This window comes from Candoia aspera, chromosome 5 (genome assembly GCF_035149785.1).
Source record: "Candoia aspera isolate rCanAsp1 chromosome 5, rCanAsp1.hap2, whole genome shotgun sequence".
NCBI lineage: Eukaryota > Metazoa > Chordata > Lepidosauria > Squamata > Boidae > Candoia > Candoia aspera.
Genome location: NC_086157.1, coordinates 98,427,099 through 98,454,571, shown reverse-complemented (window position 1 = coordinate 98,454,571; position 27,473 = coordinate 98,427,099). Strand labels below are relative to the sequence as shown.

Sequence of the window (27,473 nt, the reverse complement as noted above, 5' to 3'; positions counted from 1 at the left end):
GTGCAGCAAGCGCCAAGAAGAGATCATACTGACAGAACAGCTCTGCTTTCCCACTCATGCCATTCTAATGGAGTGGGATGCCCACTACTGCAACTGATGTAACATCCTCAGGATATGTATTTAAATATTCACTTGCTTAAACAAGTTAAGGGTTTATCGAAGTTAAATCTGAATCCCTAAAGGCATAAAACACATCCCTAAGTAAATTTTATTTATGTGTAAATGAGTAGCCTCTTAAGATACCTATGTATAGTAAGAAAGTTGAAAAATATTTATTGTGATAGACTATACCTAGAGGAAAAAAACAGAGACAAAAGGAAACAGGAAAGAATTCTCAATACAAAATCAGCTGAGGCTATCTCCTATGGACCAAGCGTTACCATATACTCTTGCGTATGAGCCTATCTGTGGATAAGCTGACCCTTTAATTTTTAACCAAAATACCGTGAAAAATCTGCTACCTATGGATAAGCCGACCAGCATTTTTCATGGTATTTTGGCTAAAATTTGAGGGTTGGCTTATCAGTGGATGAGCTTATATGTGAGTATATACAGGAAATACGGGTTCTTTGAAAAAGTATTACCATATATACTTGTGGACAAGCCACATGGATAAGCCAAACCCAATACGGTAAGTCTTTATTCTCAATCAAAGCCAACTATATGAAGTTGCTTTGATTAAACCATGGGAAACAATCCTAGGCACATTAATCTGAAAGCAGAGCCCACAATTCAGTGGACTTAGTGCTAGGTGTGTTAGGATAAGAGGTGTTTGACACCATGAAAACCTGCTAAAACAGTTCTAGAAGAACACAGCCAACACCTGATGTTAATAAAAGTAGCATTTTGTTGTTTTACAACTTGAAAATCTGTACAATAATTACATCGCAAAATAAACTCTGCAAACTTAACATAGAACCATTAAATGCTCGCTCAAAGAGATCCACCAATTTCTTCAGATCCAGGGTGATCTTCTTTTCAGCAGTGGAATTTTAATGGACTGTGCAATATAATCCTAAACTTGTTCTCTTTTCTTCTAAATCCTGCTGAAGAACACCTGTACTTAAATACAGCTGGCATTTATTCGTCATAATGCAACGATAATAAAAATTTATCCACATCCATTTCTGCAGGAAAGGCAATTGGTAATTTTTTCTGCTGAAAAGGAAAAGACTCTTTTAAGACCAAAGAAGGTTAGGTGCTTAGAAACTCTAGTTCTGCAGGACTCTTATATATAAATCAATACTGATGTATGGCTAAAATCTGCATAGGATAATGATCTGGAACAGACCATTTAGGCTCCAGCTCCAACCTTGGCTCTGCGCAAGAGCATCCAACTTTTTCCTTCTGGTAGTAAGACTGCCTCATACCCTGTTTTTTAATGTCTGCAACTTCATAAGATGTACACCAGGTAGCACAGGGAACTATTCTTCATAGGAGATAAACAGCAGGATCCCTTAGGTACCCTAAACTAGTTGTACAGTTCTTTTAAGATTCAATCCTGTATCGTAAGCACTGAGCCATTTTAGTCAACAGCTGTTCCATATGAAGAGGTGATGATACAGAATGTTACTACTATAATGAAACATTTATTCTGTATCAACATTTATTTATATTTTCCCATTTTATTTCTTTTAGCAGGGAGGTACTTTTAGTCTTAGTCAAATCTTTATCCTGGAAAGGGCCTAACTTGATGGGAAAGGGAAAGGGCGTAGGTCAAAAACAGGGACAAAACAAAGAGGAGGAGCTTGCTTCCCAAAGTATATGAATACAAGTGTGAATTACAAGGAAGGCATTTCTTGTCCATATTGTAGAATACATTGGGAAGGGAGGTTTCCCATTAAGGGTTGTTCAGTGATTAACTGAGCCAGTTTGGTGTAGTGGTTAAGGCACTGGGCTAGAAACCAGGAGATCATGAGTTCTAGTCCCACCTTAGGCATGAAGCCAACTGGGGGACCTTGGGCCAGTCACTCTCTCTCAGCCCTAGGAAGAAGCCAGTGCCAAGCCATTTCTGAAATCTTGCCAAGAAAACTGTAGTTTCTGACTAGTCCAGGCAGTTGCCAGGAGTCAACAATGTCTCGAAGATGCACGCACGCACACACACACACGAAGGGATTAACTGCTAACTTCTATAGGTAGTCCTCTGCTTGTACAAAAATAATGTCATGCTGTTAAGAAACCTGCTTACCTTTACCTTCTTCTTCTTTATGGGCATTGTAAAGGTTTGAACATCCTTTTTACTAGCAGTCCGGGAATTCCTTTCACAGTCGACGGAGTCTTCCTGTTTTCTTTTTTTTGCTGCACTTCTTAAAGACTTAAACTGATGAGTATTGTCCTTAAGTGGAGTAGTTGTACTACTCCTTGCAATAGCAGCCCGTGAAAGTATCATCAAAGTGTGGGCAGCCATGCTAACACTGTTTTCACTACCTGTTTCACTTGCTGGGCTACAAGCAGGCAGATCAGGAGTAGCTGGAGGAACCATGATCCTTGGCGTTGTAGTGTCTTCACTATACCGTCTACAGGTTGGGGTCCTTACTATATCAAAGGTATCATCTGAGTGTCTATCACTAGTGCCTGAAGGCGTACGGGGTACCGACAGTTCCCCATTTTCAGGTAGCTTACTAGTGGGGCTATGCCTCTGAATGTCATATAGCATTTCCACAGCTTGCTTAGTTAAAGGGCTGGTCAAGCTATGGACTTGATTGGGAGATTTTGTTTGCTCTTTTTTAGGCTCCTTTGAGGGCAAAACGCTTGCATTTTTATTATTGGCATTTGGCTGAAGCCCCTGCTTTTTAGTTATTTCCTGAGCTGAGGAACAATTCTTCTCATGATGAAGACTTGGTTGGCTGTTGGATAAGGCTGCCACCTCCTGAGTTTGGGGGACTTTGTCAACATTCCTTTCTAGTTCATTCTCTTTATTTGCTGTCTGTTTTCTTAATATGTCTGATGCTAGTCCTGGACCCAAACCCTTTTTCTCCAGTTGGCCTTCCCTTACAACCAAATTTTTGCTAGTAATATCTGGCTTACATAAAATTCTTGGCAGAGTTCTTTCACGTTCTCTCTTGCTGGGTTGAGTTTTTGTTGATGAAAGCACAGAAGTAGGAGAGCTTTCACAGATCAGAGAGTTTTCATTCTTTTCTTTCTGTGATGCTTGGGTGCTGTCAAAGTAAAGCACTCTTCTGTGACTTCCATTTTGTTTGGAACTTGGGCTTGTAGTATCAGCTGGCACAGTTTCTAGCTTTTTCAAGTCCACACAAATATTCTTGTCTGCGTTTCCAATTCTGAAAGAAAAAAAGTACAGACTATTTGGTAAACTTTGCACAAAATTTCTATTTTATTTTTAGTATCCAAAACTACTGCTCAGTGCTTAAATTTGTCTGACCTTAATCACCTGTAATGAATAGATTTAAGGAGACTATAAAATGTTAAAACATTTTAAAATTGAGTATTTCACCTTACTGAGATTAAGAGAGAAGGAGGGCACAATCCATATCATATTTTGTTTAGGAATATTTTTTTTATTTCTTATCCCTTCTATTTTTAACTTTTACCTTCAGAAGAAGCATGTACTGTAATAAGCATGTAATATTTGTAGCATACACATAAAACCAGTTAGAACTGTCTCCTCAGAATATGTGGCAACGCTTGTTGAAAATGACTGGCATGAGGAAGACAAGAATACTAGCCTGGAGAAACTACAGGTAGTCCTTGGTTTATGTCCATTTGTTTCGCAACCATTCGAACCAGGGTTTCTCAGCTAGGGTTCAGTGGAACCCTAGGGATCCGTGAGAGGTCACCAGGGAGATCATGATTTATTTAAAAAATGATTTCAAATTCAGGCAACTTCACATTAAAGAGGTAGGTTTCATTCTTTATTTTTAAGACACTATTAATGCATAGATACAGGCCTAAACATAAAACAAACACAATAATTTTGTAACTTCTGGCCTATATTTGAGCCTGAATGTGCATGGGACTTTTTCAGTCCTTGGATTCCCCGAGGACTGAAAAATATTTCAAGGGTTCCTTCAGGGTCAAAAGGTTGGGAAAGGCTGGTTCAAAGCTATGGTGGTGCAGAAAATATGGATGTATGACCAATCCTTGACATTCCAGCCATCAGAGCATCCCCGTGGTCAGGTGATTGCGATCTGGGCACTCAGGTGCCTGGCTCGCAATTACGCTGCAGGGAGCTGCAGTCACATGAGTGCCATTTGCAACCTTTCCTGCTGGCAAAGTCAGTGGGAAAGCTGGCAGGTTGTAGGTCACTCCAGTAAGTCACTCCCACCCGCAGCATCCTGTCTTGTTCAGACTAAGCACCAAACAGGTTCTCAAGGAACAATCTTTATTAAATAACTATTTACAATAATGAAGTCCTTGATGAGTGAAACTAGGTTAACCACACCCAACTGGGCCAACTGGAGACAACAGTTCTTGACTGGAACGGTACTGCACTGAAGCTGAATCTCTGACTCACTGGACCTGGAACAGGACTACAAACAGCAGACAGGGATGAGCTGGAGACTTGGATCAGGACTCGAACTCGGAGCAAGGTTAGGCTTGGCTGGGGGTTCTGGACTAGGCTGGTTACTCTGAACTGAAGACTTGAAGACAACGCTAGCATCTGGAGCAGGGCTGGGTTTGGCTGGAAGCCCTGGACTAGGCTGGAACCTCTGTACTGGAGACTTGGAGCAAGGCTTGGAACTGGGAACTAGGCTGGACTCGGCTGGAAGCCCCGGACTAGGCTGGATACTCTGGACTGGGGATCTGGAGCAAGGCTTGAGACTTCGAACTAGGCTGGACTTGGCTGGAAAGACCTCGTGGGCCACGAATCCAGAGCCTGAGCAAGATAGGTGTGAAACTTCTGAACACACTGAAGTCTGCAAAGTGCAGTCACGTAGAACTGTGGACAAGCGGTGGCGCTGGAAAGCCAAAGCCTACTCATGCTGCTGAGGGTATCGCGGAGATTCATGGCTAGAAGCAAGGCAAAGGCTGCTGGGCACGGCTGACTCTGTTTCCTCGCTGACAGTGGATGCAGGATTCGATTCATCTTGGAATGGAGCTCGAGTGCTGGTTCCTCTTCGGCCACAGACACTGACTCCGATACTGGTAAGGACTCTTCTCCTGATGCTGCAGAGTTAGAGAATCGGTTGTCTCCAGCAGCTTGCTGTCTGCACGGCTGCCTTTTATCCTGATTTTTGGCGTACTTGGAGTCTCCTGCAGCCAATCGAGCTGCCTTCTCCTTCGCATGCTTTTCAGCCCATCTCTGGCGCATGCTGATTGGTGTATTCAAATCCTCCCCTAGCCTCCCCCATGGCACCCCCAAGCTCCTTACCTGGGACTCCCGCCACTTCCTGCTTAATGACATGCGCATCTTGGGTTATGACAGCAACTGGGACTGCCAGGGTTGTCGTTGCTAAGCGATGCAGTCACGTGACATCATACTTTACAACTGCATCGCTTAGTGACAGCAATCCCAGTCCCAATTGCCATTGTAACCCAAGTGCTACCTGCAGAGAAGAAATGGGGCATCCCCACGATTCTTTCCCCAAGCCAAAGAGTTATTTGAAAATCAGCAATAAGGAAGGAGATAATTAGTTCTACTTATTTACTGCCTCTAATTTAGGGCAAGAAACCTGTCTTCCTGTGCATAATTTTTTAAACAAATAGAACAAAATAGATACAAAGCCTTTCATGAAACATGTCTTCTGCTGCACATCAAAATCTCACAGAAAGAAAATAAATGTATAAAGTGCACGTACACACAACCCAGTACTTTCCTACCAATTCTAAATCATTCAAATGAAGAAATATTGTATGAATTCACTGATCATATATATATTTGTCAGTAAGTTCCATGATTACATTTGCAATTTTGTAAATAGAAACAACAGCTGATGATTAGCCAATTCATACATTTCTCTGTGTGAGCACTTGTCCAGTAATGTTAGGAACCAAGAAATACCACACTGCACAACTGACCTCTGAACTCGAGAACCAGGATGATTTACAGGTTCTGATCTGCTGAGTGCTGGCTTTCCTAAATGATTATGACAAAATAAAGAAAATGTTTTTTACTGATAGTATTCAAGAAGCATTTACTTTTACATTAAGTCACAAAATATTTTTAGGAAGCCTTTAGAGTACACATTTATCCCTAGGCACCTTATACAATAAAATAAGGCAAACAATGAAGATTAAAAATAAAAGCTGTAATACAAAAAAAATCTATTTCTCAAGACACTTTTAAGAAACTGAAGTGCACATAAAAATCACATAACAGAATGAATAAGTCCTTATGACCTTCCTAAATCACTCTTTCCTACATTCAAGCCTGACTGCTCTGAGGTAGTAAGTGAGAAGGGCCTCTGTTGCAGATTTGAAGATGTGGATGAAACTGCATGGGTTTCAAATAAGTTTGTCCCGAGCTAAGATACATACTTGGAAATATAGTGCTAAATAAAACTTATAGCATAATATAGGTACCCTGTGAGCCAACTAATTGTCAACACTTGGGCAGTCACATTTCAGCACCCAGAGAAGTTTCCCAGAAGTCTTGAAAGACACTTCCATACAGAATGAACACAGCTGGTCATCACTGGCTGCCCTGAATTCTTTCGTGGTACAAAAACAGGAAATAATTAAATGAATGAAAGGTGATGGTACTGAAGATGAAAATAGTAACTGGGTAACTGAAACACAGGTGGATTTCTTTACACAGGACTGCAGCTGCCTGTGGTAAATGCTCAAACCCCCCTGATACAGTGCTCAGGCCAGAAGAACTTCTAAGCTGAGCATTTTGTCCAGCAAAACAAAAGCTACATCATCCAAGACTAACCACTTTCATTGAAAGTGGTTACTTTCCACAGACATAGGACTTTTCTCTTGTCTGGATAGTTGCTCACTCTTATCTAACCCAAACTGCCTTCAAGCATTGATCCAAGAGTCCCACAGACTCCCTTAGATCAGTAAACAGAGAAGAGAGAGAGAACTGAGTCCTCAGGCTGAGGACTCTTCAGTCCAAATCATTTGACTACTTCCTTCAGCAATAGCAAAGAGATGTTGAAAAGCACAGGAGACAAGATGGAAATTTTGATACTTCATAAATGGCTCAATAGCTACAGGATGGAAGACAAGTTCCCCAGTACTACTATCTGAGACCTCATCTCCAGCAAATACTCAAACTAATATAACTTCGTGCTGCCTATGCCCCCTGCTTACCTGCATTTGATTTATTTCTTGGTATCCTGTAAGATTTTGGAGGAAGAGGAAGCTTAGGAACACCTCCATTGCTCAATGAAGTCTGTACTGGCATATGCAGAATCTTTAAAAAGTGAAAGCAATAGAAATAAAGTTGTCTGAAAGGATTTTAGCTCAAAAAATAAAAACTATAGTTATTTTTCAAACACAGCATTTACCTGTCGGGAAGGATCTGAAACAGTATTTCCACTTTGTCCCATTATAGATACAGGAATCATTCCCACCATTCCTTGCAATATAGGCTGTACCGGAGAAGCAATTATAATTGCAGAACCTAAAAATTAATGCACACATGTGAACTGTAAAATTTTAGAGCCCTCAGTCTCTCTAATAAGTAAAAGTCAGTGAAAATACTGAAGACAGATTCTGCTAACTGAAGTTACAGTAAGTCAGTCTGACATGGTAAGCTTGGAAGCCATATCCAAGTAGCTTTAAGCCGTTCAGAGAAAAGACAAACTATGGTCAGCAAAAAATGTAGAGCCAACTGCATAAACTGATTTCAGTTTGGTGCTATAATGAAAGATACAGCTCTAAAGGACAAATCAAAACCAAGTTACAGCATTTTCTAAAGGCTGTCTCAGACATAGTTTTTTCCACATGGTGTAAGCCTAGACATTCTCAGCTGTGCAGCCTTACAGAGGAAGTCAAGTGTGACCCATGTTGTCTCTTGATGCAGTCACAATTTTTACTAGCAGTTTATATAAAAGATGAAGAAAACTGGGCAAAGCTCTGAGTATGAACAGAGATATAAATGAAGGTGTCCTGACCTCAAGTAAAACGACCCTGAACAAATGAACAAGGTCCATTTGTATTGCCTCTTTGGGAAAAGCAGGCATGTAATCATTTTTATTCCTTGTGAGGTCCTAGGCTTCACTTCCTTTTCCTCCTCTTCCCTCATCAAGTGCCTTTTGCTAGTTTCTGAAATAAAACCATGGCTGCACAACTTCCACCTCCCCCAAACCTCTACAATATGACATAATCATATTAGCTGTATTATTAACTATATTTTATTATAATAATAGGCATGTATAGAATTGTACAATCCAGGAATGGATTGTTCTGGGGAGTTCTTGAAGAATCTGCTTCCTTTGGGATCATCATGTTGGAACTGCTTCAAGGTGTTCTAGACGTAATGTTCCAGATGAAGCAGACATGTGTTGGGACCAGACCACCTAGGAACACCTTGAAACCACTTTTGGTTCAGACTGTTTACTGACCTTCCATCCTCAGAATGGTATGATCTGAAGGGAAAGAGAACATTCTGGAGTTCTCTACAATAGTCTGTTTCCAGCTCAATTTTTGCAAATCGCTCATTTATCAATTTATTAATCCATATTTAGATTTTTTCCTACCAATAGTGGTGCTTAAAAGTTTGTGAACCCTTTTGAATTTTCAATATTTCTGCATAAATATGACTTAAATGTGACCTGTTCTCCACACAAGTCCTAAAGCAAGATAAAGAGAACCCAATTAAACAAATGGGTCAAAAATATACTTGTTCATTTATTTATTGAGGAAAATTTCTCCAAGCTGATGGGCAGTACTGATCAACAGTTATCAGAAATGTTTAGTTGCAGTTATTGCTGCCCAAGGGGGGGCACATCAGTTCCTGAAAGCAAAGGTTCACATACTTTTGCCACACACAAATATGTAGTTTTAGATAATTTTTCTCAATAAATAAATGAACAAGTATAATGTTTCGGATTCATTTGTTTAATTGGGTTCTCTTTATCTAGTTTTAGGACTTGCGTGGAGAACATGTTTTAGGTCATATTTATGAAAAAATATTGAAATATTGAAAATTCAAAAGCGTTCACAAACTTTTAAACACCACTGTATCTATGCTCCAGGCATACCTAATGTGTTTCTTAGGCCAAAAAACATTGCATAAACCACACTTTAAAAATATAGATCCTACTATTAGAATATTTAAAAATATTGGAGGAAGGTTGAAGAAAACCATCAATTTGAAAACAACTGATAATTTGCTATCAAGAAATAGTAGGTGATTTAAGGACTAGGCAATCATTTACATACCATTTTTATACCTGATTCTGTTAAATCAGAATATGACTTTTAGGTTTAATGGCCGCAGAAGCAAAAAAGGGAAGCCTTAGTGCTTGAATAGACTTCTCTTGTATATGAGTCTTTCTATGTGAACACATTATTGAGTCTTCATGGTCCCTGATTTTGACCAAGTCAAAAAGTTAATTTATTCACCAACGTTTGATTTTTTTTCACTTATTAAAAATCTGATGAACACTGGTACCATCATGCTCAATGATATGGAATCAAGGTTCAGCCATTGCCAATAAAAGCAAAATTGGTCACAGCAGTTGGTTACAATTCATCCAAGATGTCAATCATCATCATGTGATTTTTTTTTCTCATCAGCCCCTATGATCTTATTTGACCATCATAAATGACCTTCAACCAACAGCGCATTAAAATCCAACTATTTAAAAACCAAAACAAACATTTAGTTGTCAGTGATTAATTACCCTGTGAAAAGTTTGGAGACATTGGTGGGTTCATGGCAAACAAACTGTTTGTCCTAGGAGGAGTCCGTAACTGCGGTGGCATTGGAACCTGTGATGCAAGAGAAGTTGAATTGCCAGGAAACACGACTAAATTTGATGGAGTAACGTTAGTACTCAATGCTGTTGGCTCAGTTATACAGGAGGCAATATAAACATTATTGGAGTTGCCAAAAGATGTGCTGGTGGCTGGCATCAGTTGAATAAACTCGCCATCCTTGGCAACATTACTTGTTCCAGCAATGGAAAATACTGCACAATCTTCATTCTGTATGTTAAGTGAACTCACAACAGAATCCTGAGATCTGAGGACCAAAAGATTCTGTTCTATCAAAGCTGAATCTCCAGGCCTTTCAGACTCTTCAGCTGTTATAGCTTTAGATGTTCCTGTCATCTTGGCTGGTGATTTAGCTGGAGAAGATAATATTATAGTTGGCACATTTTCTCCAGTAATGCTAGACACAGCATTGTTTAGCTCAGTATCTGATGAAATGAATGGATCATCACTAATAATAATTTTTAGGGAAACTATATTGGAAGGATCTACAGTAGTGCCTTGATTACTAGATGAAACACTCCCAGCAACTTTGTTTCCTGGATTTGATTCACCTGCTGGATTTGGAAGTGGAGAATGACGTTCACTGGATGTAGTGGGGTTAGTCTCAATAGTTGTTTCTGTATGCTTCTCATTGTCAGAAGTTAAAAATAAGCACTCAACATCTGCTTTTGTAGAAGATGATGGCTCTTGCATTTCTACCTGTGGGATTTCAGAATCCTCCAATTTCTGGTTTCTGTATTTTAAGCAAGAGTCTGGGTCTGTAGCTGGATCATCCAAATTAAGACTATTGGAAGTACCAACAACTTCAAGCTGGAGCTCTACTACATTTGGACTGGATGCTTCAACTATAAGTGTTGTAGCAGGTTCTGATTCCAATTTATCTGAGCCTTGACAATCAGAAGAAGTAGGACTATTTCGATTCTGCTGGGGAGATACAGGAAACACAGATGACTGGTCTGTTGCCTGCTCTAGATTTTTAGCAGTTTCTTCTGAATGGCTGCAATTCACATTAAGTTTGTTCACTGTTTCACTTTCATCAGATTTCAAAGGAGCAAGCACTTTTGTCTTTTCAGACAGTATATGATTTGGCAAAGAACAACACTCAGTTCTATCAGACAAAGCTGTTTGTGAAGTATCCAACTCATTATACTGCAAATCAGATAAGTTCTGAACACCTTGACATAATACGTCCTTATCAATTCTATAATTCCTTGTTGCTGTTCTTAGTTTGTTGTAAGAATCTATATTGTGCTCAGTGAACTCTGTACTGGGGACCTGATTTTGCCCAGATTCAAAGGTAACTTTCTGTTTGATTCTTTGGTCAGGTGTCTCCATTTCAACTGATTCACTTTGATTTCTCACTTCAGAGGCTGAAGAAAATTCCCCAGTTACTATAGTTTGCATCTTTAGATGTTGTTCTAAAGTCAAATCATTTTCACTGGAATTAGTCTTTAGGATGCATGCTTCTTTTGAATGATCATCTGTGTATGACAGACTCCTGTCGGAATTATCACCTGCAATACAAAAATAAATGCAGTAAAAAACAGATTTGAAAACACAACGTTATTAGTCTTCTGAATATTTTTTTTCAGGATAATGTTTCTTGACAGTCTTTTTCAGCCTTCTACTGTTCTGATTTTTAATGACAGCCTTAACTAGCATCTCTAAAGGATAAGATGAATAATATGAGAACGAAGGATAAAAAAACATTCCTGTCTACCTTTTTCAAAGGACATATGATAGAGCACAGAATAAATCTGCATTGCTCATTCATGACTGAATGCATTTGGAACATTCTGTACAGTTCTGGTCACTGCACCTCAAAAAGGATATAGTGGAGCTAAAGAAGGTTCTTAGATAGTCTGTAAGAAAGTTCAGGAGTTGGTAACAAATAATCAAAATTACGTATTTATTTGTCAACTTTTTATCACATACGCATGAATAAATATAGTACAGTAACAGCACATACTGCATACAAAACTATACATATGAAACAAACAAGAACTCTCCATTCTTTTGCCTCAAGACAAATCAGAAACAGATTTGTTTATCTCTAATTATGGAGCTACTGATACATCATCACTAAAGTCAACATTTTAGCAACGGTGGGCATTCTTAGATGGTTTATGTAGAGGAGAAAAAGGTGTCAAACAGAAGTTATCAGGCTGTATAAAACAATGCTTGGGTTTTTAAAAGGAAGGAAGAAACTTAATTGCAACTGAAATTAACCTTACATGGATTTGCAAAGAGCTGACACCATACATTTCAAAAGGAATGACTGTCCTTTGGACAGTAAAGACAAATTTAGCACTTGCCAGTGTGAAATCTTCTGGCCCCACAGATGGTACTCAGTTTTGTAACAGGCATACCATTACCCCAAACCTCCATGATACTAAACCTTGAAATCAATCATCGTCTTCCATATGGAAGAAACCAGATACTGGAAGTATTTTAGAAGTGCTTACCAAGTTCCTTAGTTCCAATATAGCTTTCAAGTGCGTCTAGGTTTTCTTCATCCACCAAAATAGCATTTTCTGCTCCGTTCTGTGTAGGAATGCCCTGAGAAGCATTTCTATAATTCTTGGCTTTACCTATTTAACATAAGAAAAAAGTCTTAACTTCAGGGAATATTGAACTTTAACGTAAGGTGGAGGAGCGAAGGAACACACAAATAAGAATGTCCAGCCTAATTTCAAATCAATTCCTTAATTACATTAAGGGTTCAGTTTTTGTCATCAAAATCACAGTTGGAACCATTCTTTGGAAATTACTCCAGGCCCAAAGTGAACAATATTCTATTTATAGATGGTCCAATCTAGTCTACCTGGTATCCTAAAAACTGTAAGTCAAATGTGAACTGAAATCTTAATGCAACTCTGTTTTGGTGGGATGGAACGCAAAGGCTCCTCGTTTGTATGACAGAAATGTCTAAGTGACAAACAAGTATAGCTTTTCAAGTCTCCCCCAGCTGTGCAATTTCCAGCCACTTATGTTGGAATTCCAGGATTTGTAGTCAAAACCATTTGGAAAATACCAGGATGAGAAAAAATGAGGAAGTGTGAGATCTAAATTGGAGTTGTGAAAACTTGTCATTCATAATCATAGGACAGGAAAACTACAGTATCTTCTTTTTAATGGAGGAATTCGGTCAGACTAGTAAGCTAACGTTCTTGGGAATATCTGTTTATATCTTCTGTTAAAATACGTGGACATGAACGGATGATCTAGTTAAAGTATAAGCATTTTATACTGTATTCTTATACTTTTCTTCTCTGAAGTCCCACTGAGTTCAGTGCAGATAACTGGGAATAACACACCATCATTAAGCTCATGGTATTTAAAGTGAGGAATAATCCATACCAAAATCAAATATATCAAAGAGTCCTTGAAATGCTGGATCTGATTCTGTTTGCTCCAGAATCTCCTGGATAGCTTCTTCTGTCATGTGAATTTCACCCTGCTGATGTGTAAAAATAATCAAGGTATCAGTTAAAACATTGGTTTTCTCTTTATGAGTAATAAAAACATTCTGAAAGCCAGTGCACAATGGGCTTTCAATCAAACTTTCAGATCCACAGAAATACTGTTCATTGAGGGACTACCTTAATCAGAACTGAGGGGAGAAAAGGACAAAAACTAGGCAGACAGATGCACAACCTGCAGCCTAGCAACTGACGTAGCTCTTAGGGCAAAGCCCTAATTTATAAGATACTTGTAAGATCCAAATATGTATAAAAATCAGAATCTTACCTGAAGACCAAGAAATTCATCAATTGAAGACTCTTGGATTGTTGGACCACTTTCTGGCTGTTTTGCTGTCTGAGACATATTGCCATCACTGAGAAAAATGTGCAAATATTTAGTGTATTTCAGAAATAATCTAAGCATCTTGAATAGTTTTTTTTTAAAGTAAAGTCTATTACCTGCCCAAGAACTTGTTAATATTCTCAGCTAGCTTCTCCTGAAGACATTTGCTGCTCAAAATTTTCTCTCTGGCATTTTCAATAATCATTTGCTAGGAAATAAATTTGAAACAGTCCTAATTTATGTTTTCATAATGATCACAAAAGAAACATTAATCCTATCAGCACTGCTAATAATACCCCCCAGCAGATATGTACTCTGATATATAATTTCTTAATTGGGACATCAAACATGGCATTTGTGCAATGGTCAGCCAACTCTTAAAAAGTCAGCAATTGCTCCCAATGTCATTAATTTTTCTACATCCCTCTAAGCTCTGTGGATGCCCTCATATATCTAAAATAGCTTAAAAAAGCAAAGTCCTAAGACCATACTCATAGCACACATAGGATAGCTATGCAGCAATTTGGATGGTGAAAGCAACTTTGCAAAATTCCCAACCATATTCTGCAGTTATATTCTTGCCATATATCTAATAGATGTTTATTCCACATTGACTATAGCCTTTATTTAAACTCTTAAGGATTAAAAATATTTGCACAAAATGTTATTAGAAATCCCATCCCCAAAGAAAGGAATAGTATTTCATGGAAACATGGAAAGCTTTTTTTGTTTAAAGAAAAATCCTTGCACACCCAGAAATATACAAAACTGGATTGCTCATACAACACCCCCCCCAAAAAATAGGGGAGGGTAAAAAAAGAGAAATGTTTAGTTTGTTTAAAAAAAATAATAGCTTACAGGAAGATCACCATCAATAAGTTCTAGTTGCTCACTTTCTTCTTCCATGGGCAAGCTTTCTTTTTCCACTACAGGAGACTCTCGTAAGCTACCATTAGACAACTGTGGTCCTGATGATGCCATGTTTCTTTTCTTCTGGGAGTCACTGAAACATTTTAAATATTGGACGGGAGTAACATGTAATTAGGGCTAGAGCTTCATGGCTCCTGCATTACCTTATCTACTCCTACTTCATTACGTTCTGTTCAACATCATATTAACATGTTTCAGAGGAATCCAATGTATCCATTGGAATTGTTACGGAATTAGATCCATAATTTACAGTCCAAGGGGACAATGAGAGAAAGCAAAAGTGAGGTGTAATTGTTGTTTATTCGTTCAGTCGCTTCCGACTCTTCGTGACTTCATGGACCAGCCCACGCCAGAGCTTCCTGTCGGTCGTCAACACCCCCAGCTCCCCAGGGACGGGTCCGTCACCTCTAGAATATGAGGTGTACTTCCTCCAAATTCATAAACAAGTCAGTGGAAATGTGAAGTGGAATTAAGATCACATAACTTTTCTACACTTCTCATTTTTTACACCTTTCATTATGCACAAGATCTAAATTCTGAATATACAAGAGGTATATACACTATAACTACATTAGCTGAGAACTGTTACCTTTTTCTTTTTCCTGGAGACAATACACTTGAGTTAAGCTTTCGTTCTTGGAATGCAGAAACCAGAGTGAGGGAATCACCTGCTTTCAAAAGAAATTTAAGAACCAAATTATATTAAGTATTGCTTTCTTTAAGGTGTTTAGGGGTATCAGTAATGAATCACCACTGTTAATAGTAAGAAAATGAGAGAGTGATACAGATTGGAAAAAACTTAGGCACGTTCTTTTTGAATTTGAATTTTTTAAAAAATAACATGGGCTGTGAAAAACCTTTGTGCTGGCCAGCTAATAAGAGAAACAGAGAACATAGCACAGTTTAATTGTCCATTGGAGGATGTAGGGCTAGTAGGTGGTATTAGAGATGGAGTCTTAAAATACCACAGAAGCTCTAGGAAGGAGGATGGGGAGAGAGAGCTGGAACGGAATTGTACTGGCTAGCCACTAAGATGGATCTAGACAAATCTAGCTGCTGACAATTACTAGCATACAGATGGTTAGCAATCCTAAAATGGATTGGGCAGTGTTACACATATTGTTCCTGGGATGCTGGAAATTATCTAAAGCAGAGGAGGGCACGAGGCAGAGAAGCATGTCTGAGATGAAGAGGACAATGCAGCAAGGGACCAAGTGTACCCTTTGCAGATAATCCCTCAGGGTCAGAAGATGACAGAAGATGAGTGATTTTCCCAGACAGAAAAAAGGCAGCGTCTGCTTGACTGACTAAAGGAAATGCTGGCTAGTATCTTTAGGTTCTTAATTTTAGATAGTAATATTTAGAGTATTTAGAAACACAGGGGAACACATACAGTAAGCTAAAAATATGTCTTGCAAATGTAGACATGCTTAGAGAAGCTTTTGGCTGCACTATTCAACAGAAGGAAAAAAAATGGAATTACAATGCATTTTTAATCTCAGAGGTTAACTCCTTTCTCTGCATCTTATTGGTAAAAGTGGCTAAGAGAAGATGGGACGGCCCAGGCTTGGCTTGGCAGGACCGTAAGTAACTTTGCAGAGGAATGCATCTGAAAGTAAATCTAGATGTTTGATAGAAGAAAAAAAAAGAGTGAAATGGTGTTTTGCACTGAGTTTTGTATCAAATCGTATGAACCCCCAGGGAGCCCTGGGACATGAGGATTAAATAATACTCTATTTTCAATGGAAACAGGATTTCTATACTCCCTATATTCAGTGCGAGAAAGGAAATCCTACAGTGGTCATGTGATTTTCTCAGCAGTTTCCTTATAGTTCATATCCACAACTCAAAGAAAAGTTCATTTAAACTTACTATTAATTTGGCTTTCCTGAATTTGGCCCTGGTGTGCAAATGAAGAATTCAATCTTGCCTGAGCCAGACTTGAAGTTATAATTGGCTTAAGAATAACTTGTGTGGCTGTCATTGCAGTGGAAGTTAGTTGTCCTGGCTGATAAACTGCAGATGATGATCCTAAATTAGAAGAGGCTGACTGTTGAAGGCACTTCTGCTTTTTCATATCTGCAATTGCACTTCTAGTGCGGCCTTAAAAAAAAAGAAAAAGAACAAGGAACATTTCATTATTTATTCATCTGGTAAATTTATGTAACCACTCATCTCACATATGCGACTCTGAGCGGTGTACAAAGTTTAAAAATATACAAATCATTAAATAAATAAATAAATAAATAAATAAATAAATAAATAAAACAAAATTAGGTGCAGCTTAATTAGATGTAAGATAATTTCAGGAGCCAACTAAGATTCCTAAGCTGTAGAGAGTCAGCTACGGCATTGAAAATAAAGGCTATTGTTCTTTGTTCCTTCACTCATGACTAATTCTGAGCCAGAAAGCATTTATTCTTCTGTTGGTAAATATAACTGGCCTCAATTAATTCTATGCTCTCTTGATACTTACACAGAGTCCGGAACGTGTGGGCACGTTATATATAATCTAAAACTAATGGAAATTTACAGAATTCGCACATGGTATTTTTCTGAATCATTTTTAGATCAGAGTCATAGGTATATCTCCTGCTCCCGTACCTTCTGAACTATTATTGTGGCAAGAAGTGGAAAAAGTATGCTTGCTTGCTTTCTTATTTATTCATTAAATTTGTATGCCAACAGAATCTCCAAGGACAGCAGTAGTTAACAGCAATAAAATACCTAAACAAATATACAATATTAAAATATCCACAGTAAGGAAATAATATAGTAACAATATGCAGCAATAAAGACCATACACAGCATCATGCCAATTATCCCCAAGTGCTCTCCAGAAAAGCTGTTGTAAACAACTTTTGGAAAGCTGTAAGAGGGGGCCTTATCTAACTTCCAGAGGGAGCGTGTAGGTGCCATCTTTGAAAAACAGCAGCTCCAGGCCTCAGTACTCCTCACCTCATGGATGTGGAAAACAATGAACTGCTTTTCCCAGGGAAATGGGAAAACATTACATAGAGATGACTGAAGAAAGGGCAGGGAGACTGCTTGTAAATAAACTTCTAAGACTTGATCTTGTATCTAATATCTATATTGTATAGTCCAATGTAAAGCAGCTACACTAGCATGCTTTATTAAAACAAAGTCTCACTGCAATTAATGAGACTGATTTCTAAGTAACTGTGATTTAAATAAGGTATGATAGGCTTCTGAAGGTAAACCCAAGTCACATAACACAGTTTCAAATACATACTCCGTTGATGAGCAGAAAATCCACCAGAATTCTGCATGCTCCTGCAAAAATTGAATTGTTCGTCTACATTAAAATGCAGCATACAAGTACATAAAATATTAAATTCAGAATACTTATGTGACAACCACATAAGTACAGAGAAAAATGCAGAAAAATAAGTTTCAGTTGACAGTTTGCTTATTTTTTTTTATGCTATTTCAGTATCATATAATGCAGGAATCAGTAGTCTTTCCTGGCAGCAAGCATTATCATGCAATCTTGCAAAATAGTGAAAGAGGGAAAAAATGCTGAAATTCTGCAAATTTTACAGCAACCTCACCAATATATTGTTGTGCAAGAATGCCAAAATTGTACAATACTTCAACGACTTCATGAAAATTGTAAAAATTTGAAATCTTGGGTGATTTCATTACAGAACAATGAAATCTCACAAAGAGTGATGATCTTACAAAATTACAGTCCTGTATAGTCATTTAAAATAGGTTATTTACTTTTCAAGTGCTAAAGGAATCATGACCCTGCAGGCACCACCCTGCCGACTTACAATACAATATGTCACCAAGACGAGTGTTTTGCAGTTATTAAGATCTGTTTTAGTTTGATACGTTATATACACATCTACCTAATGGATTTTCAAAAATGACAGCAGTTAAACTGTTTTAACTGAGACCGTAATAACCTACTTAAGTGAGGATATTTATTAATTCATTAGGTTTATATACCAGTCCAACTGTCAACCAACTGAGTAGCTAACATTTCTATCAGATGCAAATAAGAATGAAATAACGAAAATAAACAATAAACAATATTAGTAATAAAATAAACCTGAATAAAGATATATTCTTACACAAGTGAAATCCCTCTCAGATCATCTCCCTCTCAGAGGCCTGTTGAAATAGCCAGGTTTTAATAGCTTTCCTGAATCTTAGCAGTGTTATTTTAGCATTTGGATATTATTATTTTACAGGATGATGATTTTACAGAATCCAATGGGTAGAATCCAGTTATATTTTTTCTGCCAATGGAGCCACATCTGTTAGTGGAGCTGGAGGAAAGGCAACTTCTCCTGTTCCCCTGACAGTACGCCCTTAACGAGAAAGCCACCTAGGCTTCCAGGCTTGATTCCACGGGACAGCAATATGAAAGGCACTGTGCCATCAAGAAAGCATGTGAAAATCGTATCCTCAATAACAAGAATATAAGCAGAGTCAGATTTACAGACTATTTGCACTAAATTCAAATTACCTGATTTGAGAAAGTGTATAATCTAACTTCTTCCATAAAGATGACATCATTGCTGGAACATCATTTGCTGCTTCTTTAAAAAAATTAACATAACTTTGTAAAAAAATTTAAAGATATTACAAGTGGAAAATCTGTGAATCAACAAATTTACTCCACCAAGAAACTACATATTCTAATATTTGATTAAAAATAACTATTTATCTCAGTATTTTTCACTTAATGTGATTGATGTCAAAGCTCTTTTCCTTTCTGCTGCTCACAGTTGGTCACTTTCATTTAATATTATTTTTCTACTTGATATGCTTCTTTCTATTTTATAACTAAGTCATATCACATTTATGTAAAAGACATGGTTTAAATGCTTCTTTTGATTAAATAAATACATGCATACATTTAATTGCATAAGATCAGTGTTCCCTCAACGTAGTCAAAGCAAACCAATGCTAGCAATAAAAAGTAGCATACATCTCCCACTCCCTTTCCCCACACCTACCTTTTGATTTCATTGCTATGTACTCATTCAATATGGTAATTAAGTTTTTTCCAAAGAGAGACTGAGAAGAAAAAGAACAACATTAAACTATATAATTATATAATAAAACACTGCAAAAATGTCACTTCCCCAAAGAAATTAAGAAATAACAAACACCTACCCTATCTTTATGGCACACTGTAGTGTGGAGTTGCCTTCACACTAAGAGCAACAGTGGTGCCTCTTTGGCAGGGGCCTTGGGCCACTCTGGGATGCAATGTGCTGAAGAGGGGTCAGCAGAAGTGGGACTACCCTATGGCTGCATGGTTCTTTGGGGACTGGCCTAGCTCCTGGCCTGACTGAAATTACTCTGCTGGACTCTTTCCATCTGTTTGGGATGGGCTGCCTGCCAGCTGCCTGGCCTAACCTTTAACCTTTATGTGTTCTGGACTGGACTTGGGGACTGTGAGATTTTGGTGTGTGTGTGAATGAATGTGAGATGTTTATATTATTGAGCTCCCTCTTAGCTAGGCCTCATGGCTGCTGAGTGCTAAGGGCAGGTGCGCCTGGTGGAGGCGGGGGCTTGGACAGGGGTGCAGTAGTGGGTTGGATGAGTCCCGTGGCCTGGGAGGATGGAGGTGGGTTGTTGAGGGAGGTGGACATGGGGTGAGGTAAGGCAGGTACATGTTGTATAGTGACAGGCAGGAGAAGATATCAGTCACATGAAGCAGACCAGAAAATCAACTCCACATGAAAACTAGAACTATATAACAGAATCTTGCAAATCTGATTGTGCTATCCCTCTTTTCCTTCTTATACTCCAGTGAATCAGAGAGGCATTTTTAAGAGCTGCTTCCAAATATATCTTGCTTCCCAGGACTTAAAAGAATGTTTTAGCCCTCTTTGCCTATGTAACAGTTCTTGCATATTTCTGTCAAGGTCATCTCCCTTACTCGCTACATGAGATGTGGTGGGAATTTGAGGGAAGACCACTCTCAGGGTTGCCAGATTCAATGGTGAGATTGTTCCTGTTTGCCAGCCCTCAGCATTCACCCCTGATGCTACATCATCAGATCTTCTCTGTCACAATACCTGCCTCTTGGAACAGCATACCCCCCCGAGATTTGTACTGCTCCCACCTTCAAGTGATCCTTAAAAACTTGATTTTCCCCCCAAGCCTTGGTTTACAGTGTTTGGGTATGCCCCTTTAAGTTGGCAGTGATGTGGAAGAATTATTTTGTTCCCTCAGACAGTGTTGTCTTTTATTTCTGTGAAGCCACCCTGAGTCACTCTGGAGTTGGGTGGCCTAGAAATTCAATAAATTAATTAATAAGGTTAAATACTAATTATCCAGGACTCTCTTGAAAAAAATATAGCAAGATTTAAGAGATTGCAAAGAGGAATACTCTTCTTTAAAAATACATGCTACTTACCAATAGACAGGCTGGAACAAAGCCTTCTCCTGTACAATGCTCTGCATATTCTTTTAAATCTGAACTTTCCGATATAAATGCTCGGCATGTGGCTAAAAGCTTTTCTTGTTGCAAATAACCTGCAAAAGAGAAGCATTTTTTCCTACCGTGTGCAACATTATGAAAAGAAAACAAAAGAAGTTTAACAATAACACTCATGGTACAAGTTCTTGTTAGAGTTTAAAGGTACTTTACAATGCCTTTTTCTGTAAATAAAGATGTAAGTATAATATTCCCCATTTACTTCAAACAACACCTTCTGTGTATGAATGTTGACCGAATGGTCATCATTTTTGTTAGTTTTCCTTTCTGTCTTCCTTCTACAATGTACATGTTTAGGTAGTTTTTAATCTACTATCACTGTGTATTTTATATTTTGCAAATAATTTCAAATGCTTTTGTATAGGAAGTGACTCAATATATTTAATAATAATAATTTATAGTATATTTTCAGAAATACTTTCTCTTTAAATGTAAACAAATCTACCATGTATCATTTAAGGTTGTGCAATTAAAATGGAATATCTCACTTGATAGGAGTGGATTCTGAGTGAATGCATTTAACAGAAGGTGACAAATAATTTCTGAAGACAGTGAAGAAACTTATAGGAACATTTAAATAAACATAAGTTATATATGGATAATACACACACACAGAGTTATATTTTGTAAAGGATGTGTCTCATAATTCTAAATTGTTAACAAATAACTGGTAGCCTTTTTTATCACTTTTCTGTAAACCTTTCAACCCTGTTGATTGCCAACAATGCCACAAAGACTGTAAAAGGAAGCATAGCCCAACAAAACAAATAGATTCTTCTTTTGTATTTGTTATTACGATGGAAAAAGAATAATTTAGCCCTAAATTCAAGATCCTTGTGGTGGAGGTAGACTGCCCTGGATATATAAAACTTAAACAATTTTGTACTTTGCAAATATCCACAAATATAAAACAGAGCATTTTCCAAGTTATTTCAGCTATCAAGTTGCCTCTGTCCAATGAGAAAGCTTGCATCTACAATTTATATGCATTATAAAAATTATCCAGCCTAGTTGCCTGGCTGGATAATTTTTCCTTGGATGGTGAAAAGTCTTTGATCTTCTACATCAATTTTTCTTGAAAAGATGTTGTTGTTGTTGTTTATTCGTTTAGTCGCTTCCGACTCTTCGTGACTTCATGGACCAGCCCACGCCAGAGCTTCCTTGAAAAGATAAATGATAGAATAAGATTTCAGGAGGAAGGGCTGCAAGGCACCTTATTATTAGAAAACTATCATGCCCTGTTTTCTTTTCTATAGGAATATAAGAATTGCCTTAACAACAACAGAGCTGTGCTCAATGATGCCAAAGCTTTAATTATTTCATCAGGAGGCTTGCAAGCAGGATATGAGCTCAATGAACTATATGTTTGCACTCTCTGGAAAGTGGGGATTTAAAGGCATACAGTTTCCAATACCGGATATACTAGTAGCATTATCACTATCAGGTTTTGTTGTTTATTCATTCAGTCGCTTCCGACTCTTCGTGACTTCATGGACCAGCCCACGCCAGAGCTTCCTGTCGGTCGTCAACACCCCCAGCTCCCCCAGGGACGAGTCCGTCACCTCTAGAATATCATTCATCCACCTTGCCCTTGGTCGGCCCCTCTTCCTTTTGCCTTCCACTCTTCCTAGCATCAGCATCTTCTCCAGGGTGTTCTGTCTTCTCATTGTGTGGCCAAAGTATTTCAGTTTTGCCTTGAATATCATTCCCTCAAGTGAGCAGTCTGGCTTTATTTCCTGGAGGATGGACTGGTTTGATCTTCTTGCAGTCCAAGGCACTCTCAGAATTTTCCTCCAACACCACAGTTCAAAAGCATCTATCTTCCTTCTCTCAGCCTTCCTTATGGTCCAGCTCTCACAGCCATATGTTACTACGGGGAACACCATTGCTTTAACAATGCGGACCTTTGTTGTCAGTGTGATGTCTCTGCTCTTAACTATTTTATCGAGATTGGTCATTGCTCTTCTCCCAAGGATTAAGCGTCTTCTGATTTCCTGACTGCAGTCAGCATCTGCAGTAATCTTTGCACCTAGGAATACAAAGTCTTTCACTGCTTCTACATTTTCTCCCTCTATTTGCCAGTTATCGATCAAGCTGGTTGCCATAATCTTGGTTTTTTTTGAGGTTTAGCTGCAAGCCAGCTTTTGCACTTTCTTCTTTCACCTTCATCATAAGGCTCCTCAGTTCCTCTTCGCTTTCAGCCATCAAAGTGGTATCATCTGCATATCTGAGATTGTTAATGTTTCTTCCAGCGATTTTAACTCCAGCCTTGGATTCCTCAAGCCCAGCATGTCGCATGATGTGTTCTGCATACAAGTTGAATAGGTAGGGTGAGAGTATACAGCCCTGCCGTACTCCTTTCCCAAACTTAAACCAGTCCGTTGTTCCGTGGTCTGTTCTTACTGTTGCTACTTGGTCGTTATACATATTCTTCAGGAGCAGACAAGATGACTTGGTATCCCCATACTGCTAAGAACTTGCCACAATTTGTTATGGTCCACACAGTCAAAGGCTTTAGAATAGTCAATAAAACAGAAATTGATGTTTTTCTGAAACTCCCTGGCTTTTTCCATTATCCAGCGGATATTGGCAATTGGGTCCCTAGTTCCTCTGCCTTTTCTAAACCCAGCTTGTACATCTGGCAATTCTCGCTCCATGAATTGCTGAAGTCTACCTTGCAGGATCTTGAGCATTACCTTACTGGCATGTGAAATGACTGCCACTGTTCGATAGTTTGAACATTCTTTAGTGTTTCCCTTTTTTGGTATGGGGATGTAAGTTGATTTTTTCCAATCTGATGGCCATTCCTGTGTTTTCCAAATTTGCTGGCATATAGCATGCATTACCTTGACAGCATCATCTTGCAGGATTTTGAACAGTTCAGCTGGGATGCCGTCGTCTCCTGCTGCCTTGTTATTAGCAATGCTTCTTAAGGCCCATTCAACCTCACTCTTCAGGATGTCTGGCTCTAGCTCACTGACCACACCGTCAAAGCTGTCCCCGATATTGTTATCCTTCCTATACAGGTCTTCTGTATATTCTTGCCACCTTTTCTTGATCTCTTCTTCTTCTGTTAGGTCCTTCCCATCTTTGTTTTTGATCATACCCATTTTTGCCTGGAATTTACCTCCAATGTTTCTAATTTTCTGGAAGAGGTCTCTTGTCCTTCCTATTCTATTGTCTTCTTCCACTTCCGCGCATTGCTTATTTAAAAATAATTCCTTATCTCTTCTGGCTAACCTCTGGAATTTTGCATTTAATTGGGCATATCTCCCCCTATCACTCTTGCTTTTGCTTTCCTTCTTTCTTGGGCTACTTCTAGTGTCTCAGCAGATAGCCACTTCGCCTTCTTGGTTTTCTCTTTCTGTCATGAGTAAGGATGGCGAGCAGGGGGCTCCCACCCAGACTGTCAAGCGCATGCGTAGCACTGAGGAACTGTTCAGCCATTCAAAGAGACACAGATCAGGACCGCCTTAACCTTTGGGGTTTATATGGCTGGGTTTTCCCACGCTTCCTCAGTTTGTTAGGATTCTTGTTAAGTACTACTAATAAATATTAGAGACCAAGTCATTGTCTCAGTGTGTTTCCTGGTAATCGGGACACTTTCTTTGGGATGTATTTTGTTGCCGCCTCCTGAACAATGTTGCGAACTTCTGTCCAGAGTTCTTCCGGGACCCTATCTACTAAGTCCAGTCCCTTAAATCGATTCTTTACCTCCACTGCATATTCCTGAGGGATATTAGTGAGCTCATATCTAGCTGATCTGTGGGTCTTCCGTAATCTCTTTAGTCTGATCCTAAATTGTGCAAGAAGAAGTTCGTGATCAGAACTACAGTCAGCTCCAGGTCTTGTTTTTACCGACTGCATAGATGACCGCCACCTTTGGCTGCAAAGGATGTAGTCAATCTGATTTCGGTGTTGTCCATCTGGGGAAGTCCATGTATAAAGCCGTCCCTTAGCTTGTTGGAAGAGAGTGTTTGTTATGCAGAGCGAGTTGTCTTGGCAAAATTCTATCAGCCTATGTCCTGCTTCATTTTGTTCTCCCAGGCCATGCTTACCTGTAATTCCAGGTGTCATTTGACTGCCCACCTTAGCATTCCAGTCTCCTGTGAAAATAACATCTCTTTTAGGCGTGTTGTCCAGTAGGTGCTGCAGATCCTCATAGAACTGCTCTACTTCAGCTTCTTCAGCATCTGTGGTTGGGGCGTATATTTGGATCACTGTGATGTTAGATGGCTTGCCCTGAATTCGAATTGAGATCATTCTATCGTTTTTTGGATTGTATCCAAGCACTGCTTTAGCCACTTTACTATTAATTATGAAGGCTACTCCATTTCTTCTGTGGTCCTCTTGTCCACAGTAGTAGATCTGGTGGTCATTTGATGTGAAGTGGCCCATTCCAGTCCATTTCAGTTCGCTGATGCCCAAAATGTCTATCTTTAATCTTGACATCTCACCAATAACCACATCCAATTTGCCCTGGCTCATAGTTCTTACATTCCAGGTTCCAATGGCGTGTTGATCCTTAGAACATCGGATTCGCCGTTCACCACCAGCACTGTCGGCCGCTAAGCGTCCTTTCGGCTTTGAGCTAGCTGCGTCATCACGTCTGGGGCTAGTTGAACTCATCCTCTGTTCCTCCCCAGTAGCATTTTGACCATCTTCCGACCTGGGGGTCTCATCTTCCGATGGTATACCAACATATCTCTTCTGGTTGTACTGATCCATTTAGTTTTCATGGCAAGAATACTGGGGTGGGTTGCCATTACCTTCCCCAGGGATCACATTTAGTCTGACCTCTCTGTCATGACCTTCCCGTCTTGGGTGGCCCTTCACGGTTTAGTTCATGGCATCATTGAGGTTCTCAAGCTCCAGCACCACGACAAGGTAACGATCCTTTGCTGAAGCACTATCAGGTACTTATAGGCTTATCCTTCATAACATAGTGCAAATGACAGTGGATGGTTCCTTTCTGCCATTATTTTTAATATGTTTCCATTGTCCCTATTCACCTGGAGTGTTCTACATTTTATTGGCTTTTAAATATAAAATTGTCCGGTTGAATTGCAAGTTATTGGTTCTTCAGGGTTCAGAGACCTTCCACAAAACCTCCAATAGTTAAATCTCTGGACATCCTACATATCTCTACTAGGAACTCATACAGCATGCAGAGGATCGATATCCAAGTGGAGGAACTGGAATCTTCTCCACAATACCTCTATATACAAATGAACTCACATGAAATTTAAGCCAGAAGGCACTGCCCAGACCGAATATCTCACATTGGAAATGATTTGGAACGGCATCCATTTTAAAAAAATATGTATTTTTATAAAAGAAGAACCAACTCCTCAAAGTCAATAAGGTTAGGTAACAAACGATGCAAAACCATGACAATTTTTAAGGACGAGCCAGGCTTGGCAAGGAAAGCGTATCAGCAGCCACCCGGGCTACTGGAGGACGGGCTCCAGGGAACAAGTTCGGGAGGGACAACAGCGCGAAGCGTCACCGACCCCCGGGGCGATTCTGAGCTGACGGGCAGGGGTGCCTCGGGAGGTTCCCGTCATTTCTTTGCAGAAACGACGGCTGAGTTACAGATCTGCCAATCCCACTCCGGCGTTGCCCGTCTTCCTATGATACACAGAGCCCCGAACCAGCTCACCACCCTTCTGTCTAGCGCGTCCGGCGAACCCAGGCCGCGGGGTCGGTATTTCGTCCAGGGTGTCGCGCGGATCCGTAAAATCGGGTCAACTGAATAAATCACACTTCAGCTCCTCGCAGACAAGCCTACTGGGCGAGCACCGCCGGGCAAAAAAAAAGCGAAGAGGACCGCCTCCTTCGGACCCAGTCCCTCTTCGCGCTTACCTAGTACCAGACGGGCCACGTCAGACGGCAGTAACATGGTGAGGAAAACGGGAACAGGGCGCCGTCTCCTCACCCGCCGGCGGGGCGAGAGCGACCGCGACCACTTCCAGCACGGCGACCACTTCCCGCCCCCTCCCCGATTTCTCAACTCAGAAAGGCGCCCAAACCTCCCTCGGAGAGCGAGCGCAGAAACCACAGCCCGCCCCTTTGCTTCGAGACTTCCGGTCTCAGGAGCCACAACAAATGCTTTTCCGCTTCCGGGGGCGGAACAGAATGAAATGTTTCCTGCTCCTCAGCCGCTGCGTTTACCTTTGTGAGGCCACGTGGGCGATGGAAATGTTAGGAACGACCGGGGCGCGCGCCTGATGGCCCAGAGTGGAAGGTGGCGGGAGTCGCACGAGACCGAATCCTCGCAGGTGACAGTCAGGTCCGCTTCTTCCTTCCCGGCGCGAGCCTCCCTTAACAGTCTTCGCGTCCCGTCCCCACCACCACGACCCAGGGGCCTCTGCCGCTCCGTGGGCTTCCGAGCCGGTGT

General features: G+C 39.8%; 1 protein-coding gene across 4 annotated transcripts; it reads right to left on the bottom strand.

Annotated features, from left to right (window-relative positions):
• Window positions 1-250: 250 nt before the first annotated feature.
• On the bottom strand, window positions 251-27,132 carry LOC134499199 (protein NPAT). 4 transcript variants are annotated; one of them, XM_063305815.1, is made up of 18 exons: window positions 26,939-27,132; window positions 20,993-21,111; window positions 19,581-19,641; window positions 19,088-19,160; window positions 17,843-17,883; window positions 16,462-16,692; window positions 15,179-15,260; window positions 14,518-14,662; window positions 13,776-13,867; window positions 13,603-13,690; window positions 13,213-13,312; window positions 12,318-12,443; window positions 9,759-11,366; window positions 7,416-7,531; window positions 7,219-7,321; window positions 5,980-6,037; window positions 2,189-3,281; window positions 251-1,158 (listed from the first exon to the last, which is right to left on the bottom strand). In XM_063305815.1, exons 1-18 carry the CDS (start codon window positions 26,973-26,975, stop codon window positions 1,081-1,083), a joined length of 4,251 nt encoding a protein of 1,416 aa, XP_063161885.1. In that variant the 5' UTR covers window positions 26,976-27,132; the 3' UTR covers window positions 251-1,080. The 4 variants fall into 4 exon arrangements, with proteins under 4 accessions (XP_063161885.1, XP_063161887.1, XP_063161888.1 ...); XM_063305817.1 differs by having other exon boundaries at window positions 251-1,155; XM_063305818.1 differs by having other exon boundaries at window positions 13,213-13,309.
• Between the last annotated feature and the right edge of the window lie 341 nt (window positions 27,133-27,473).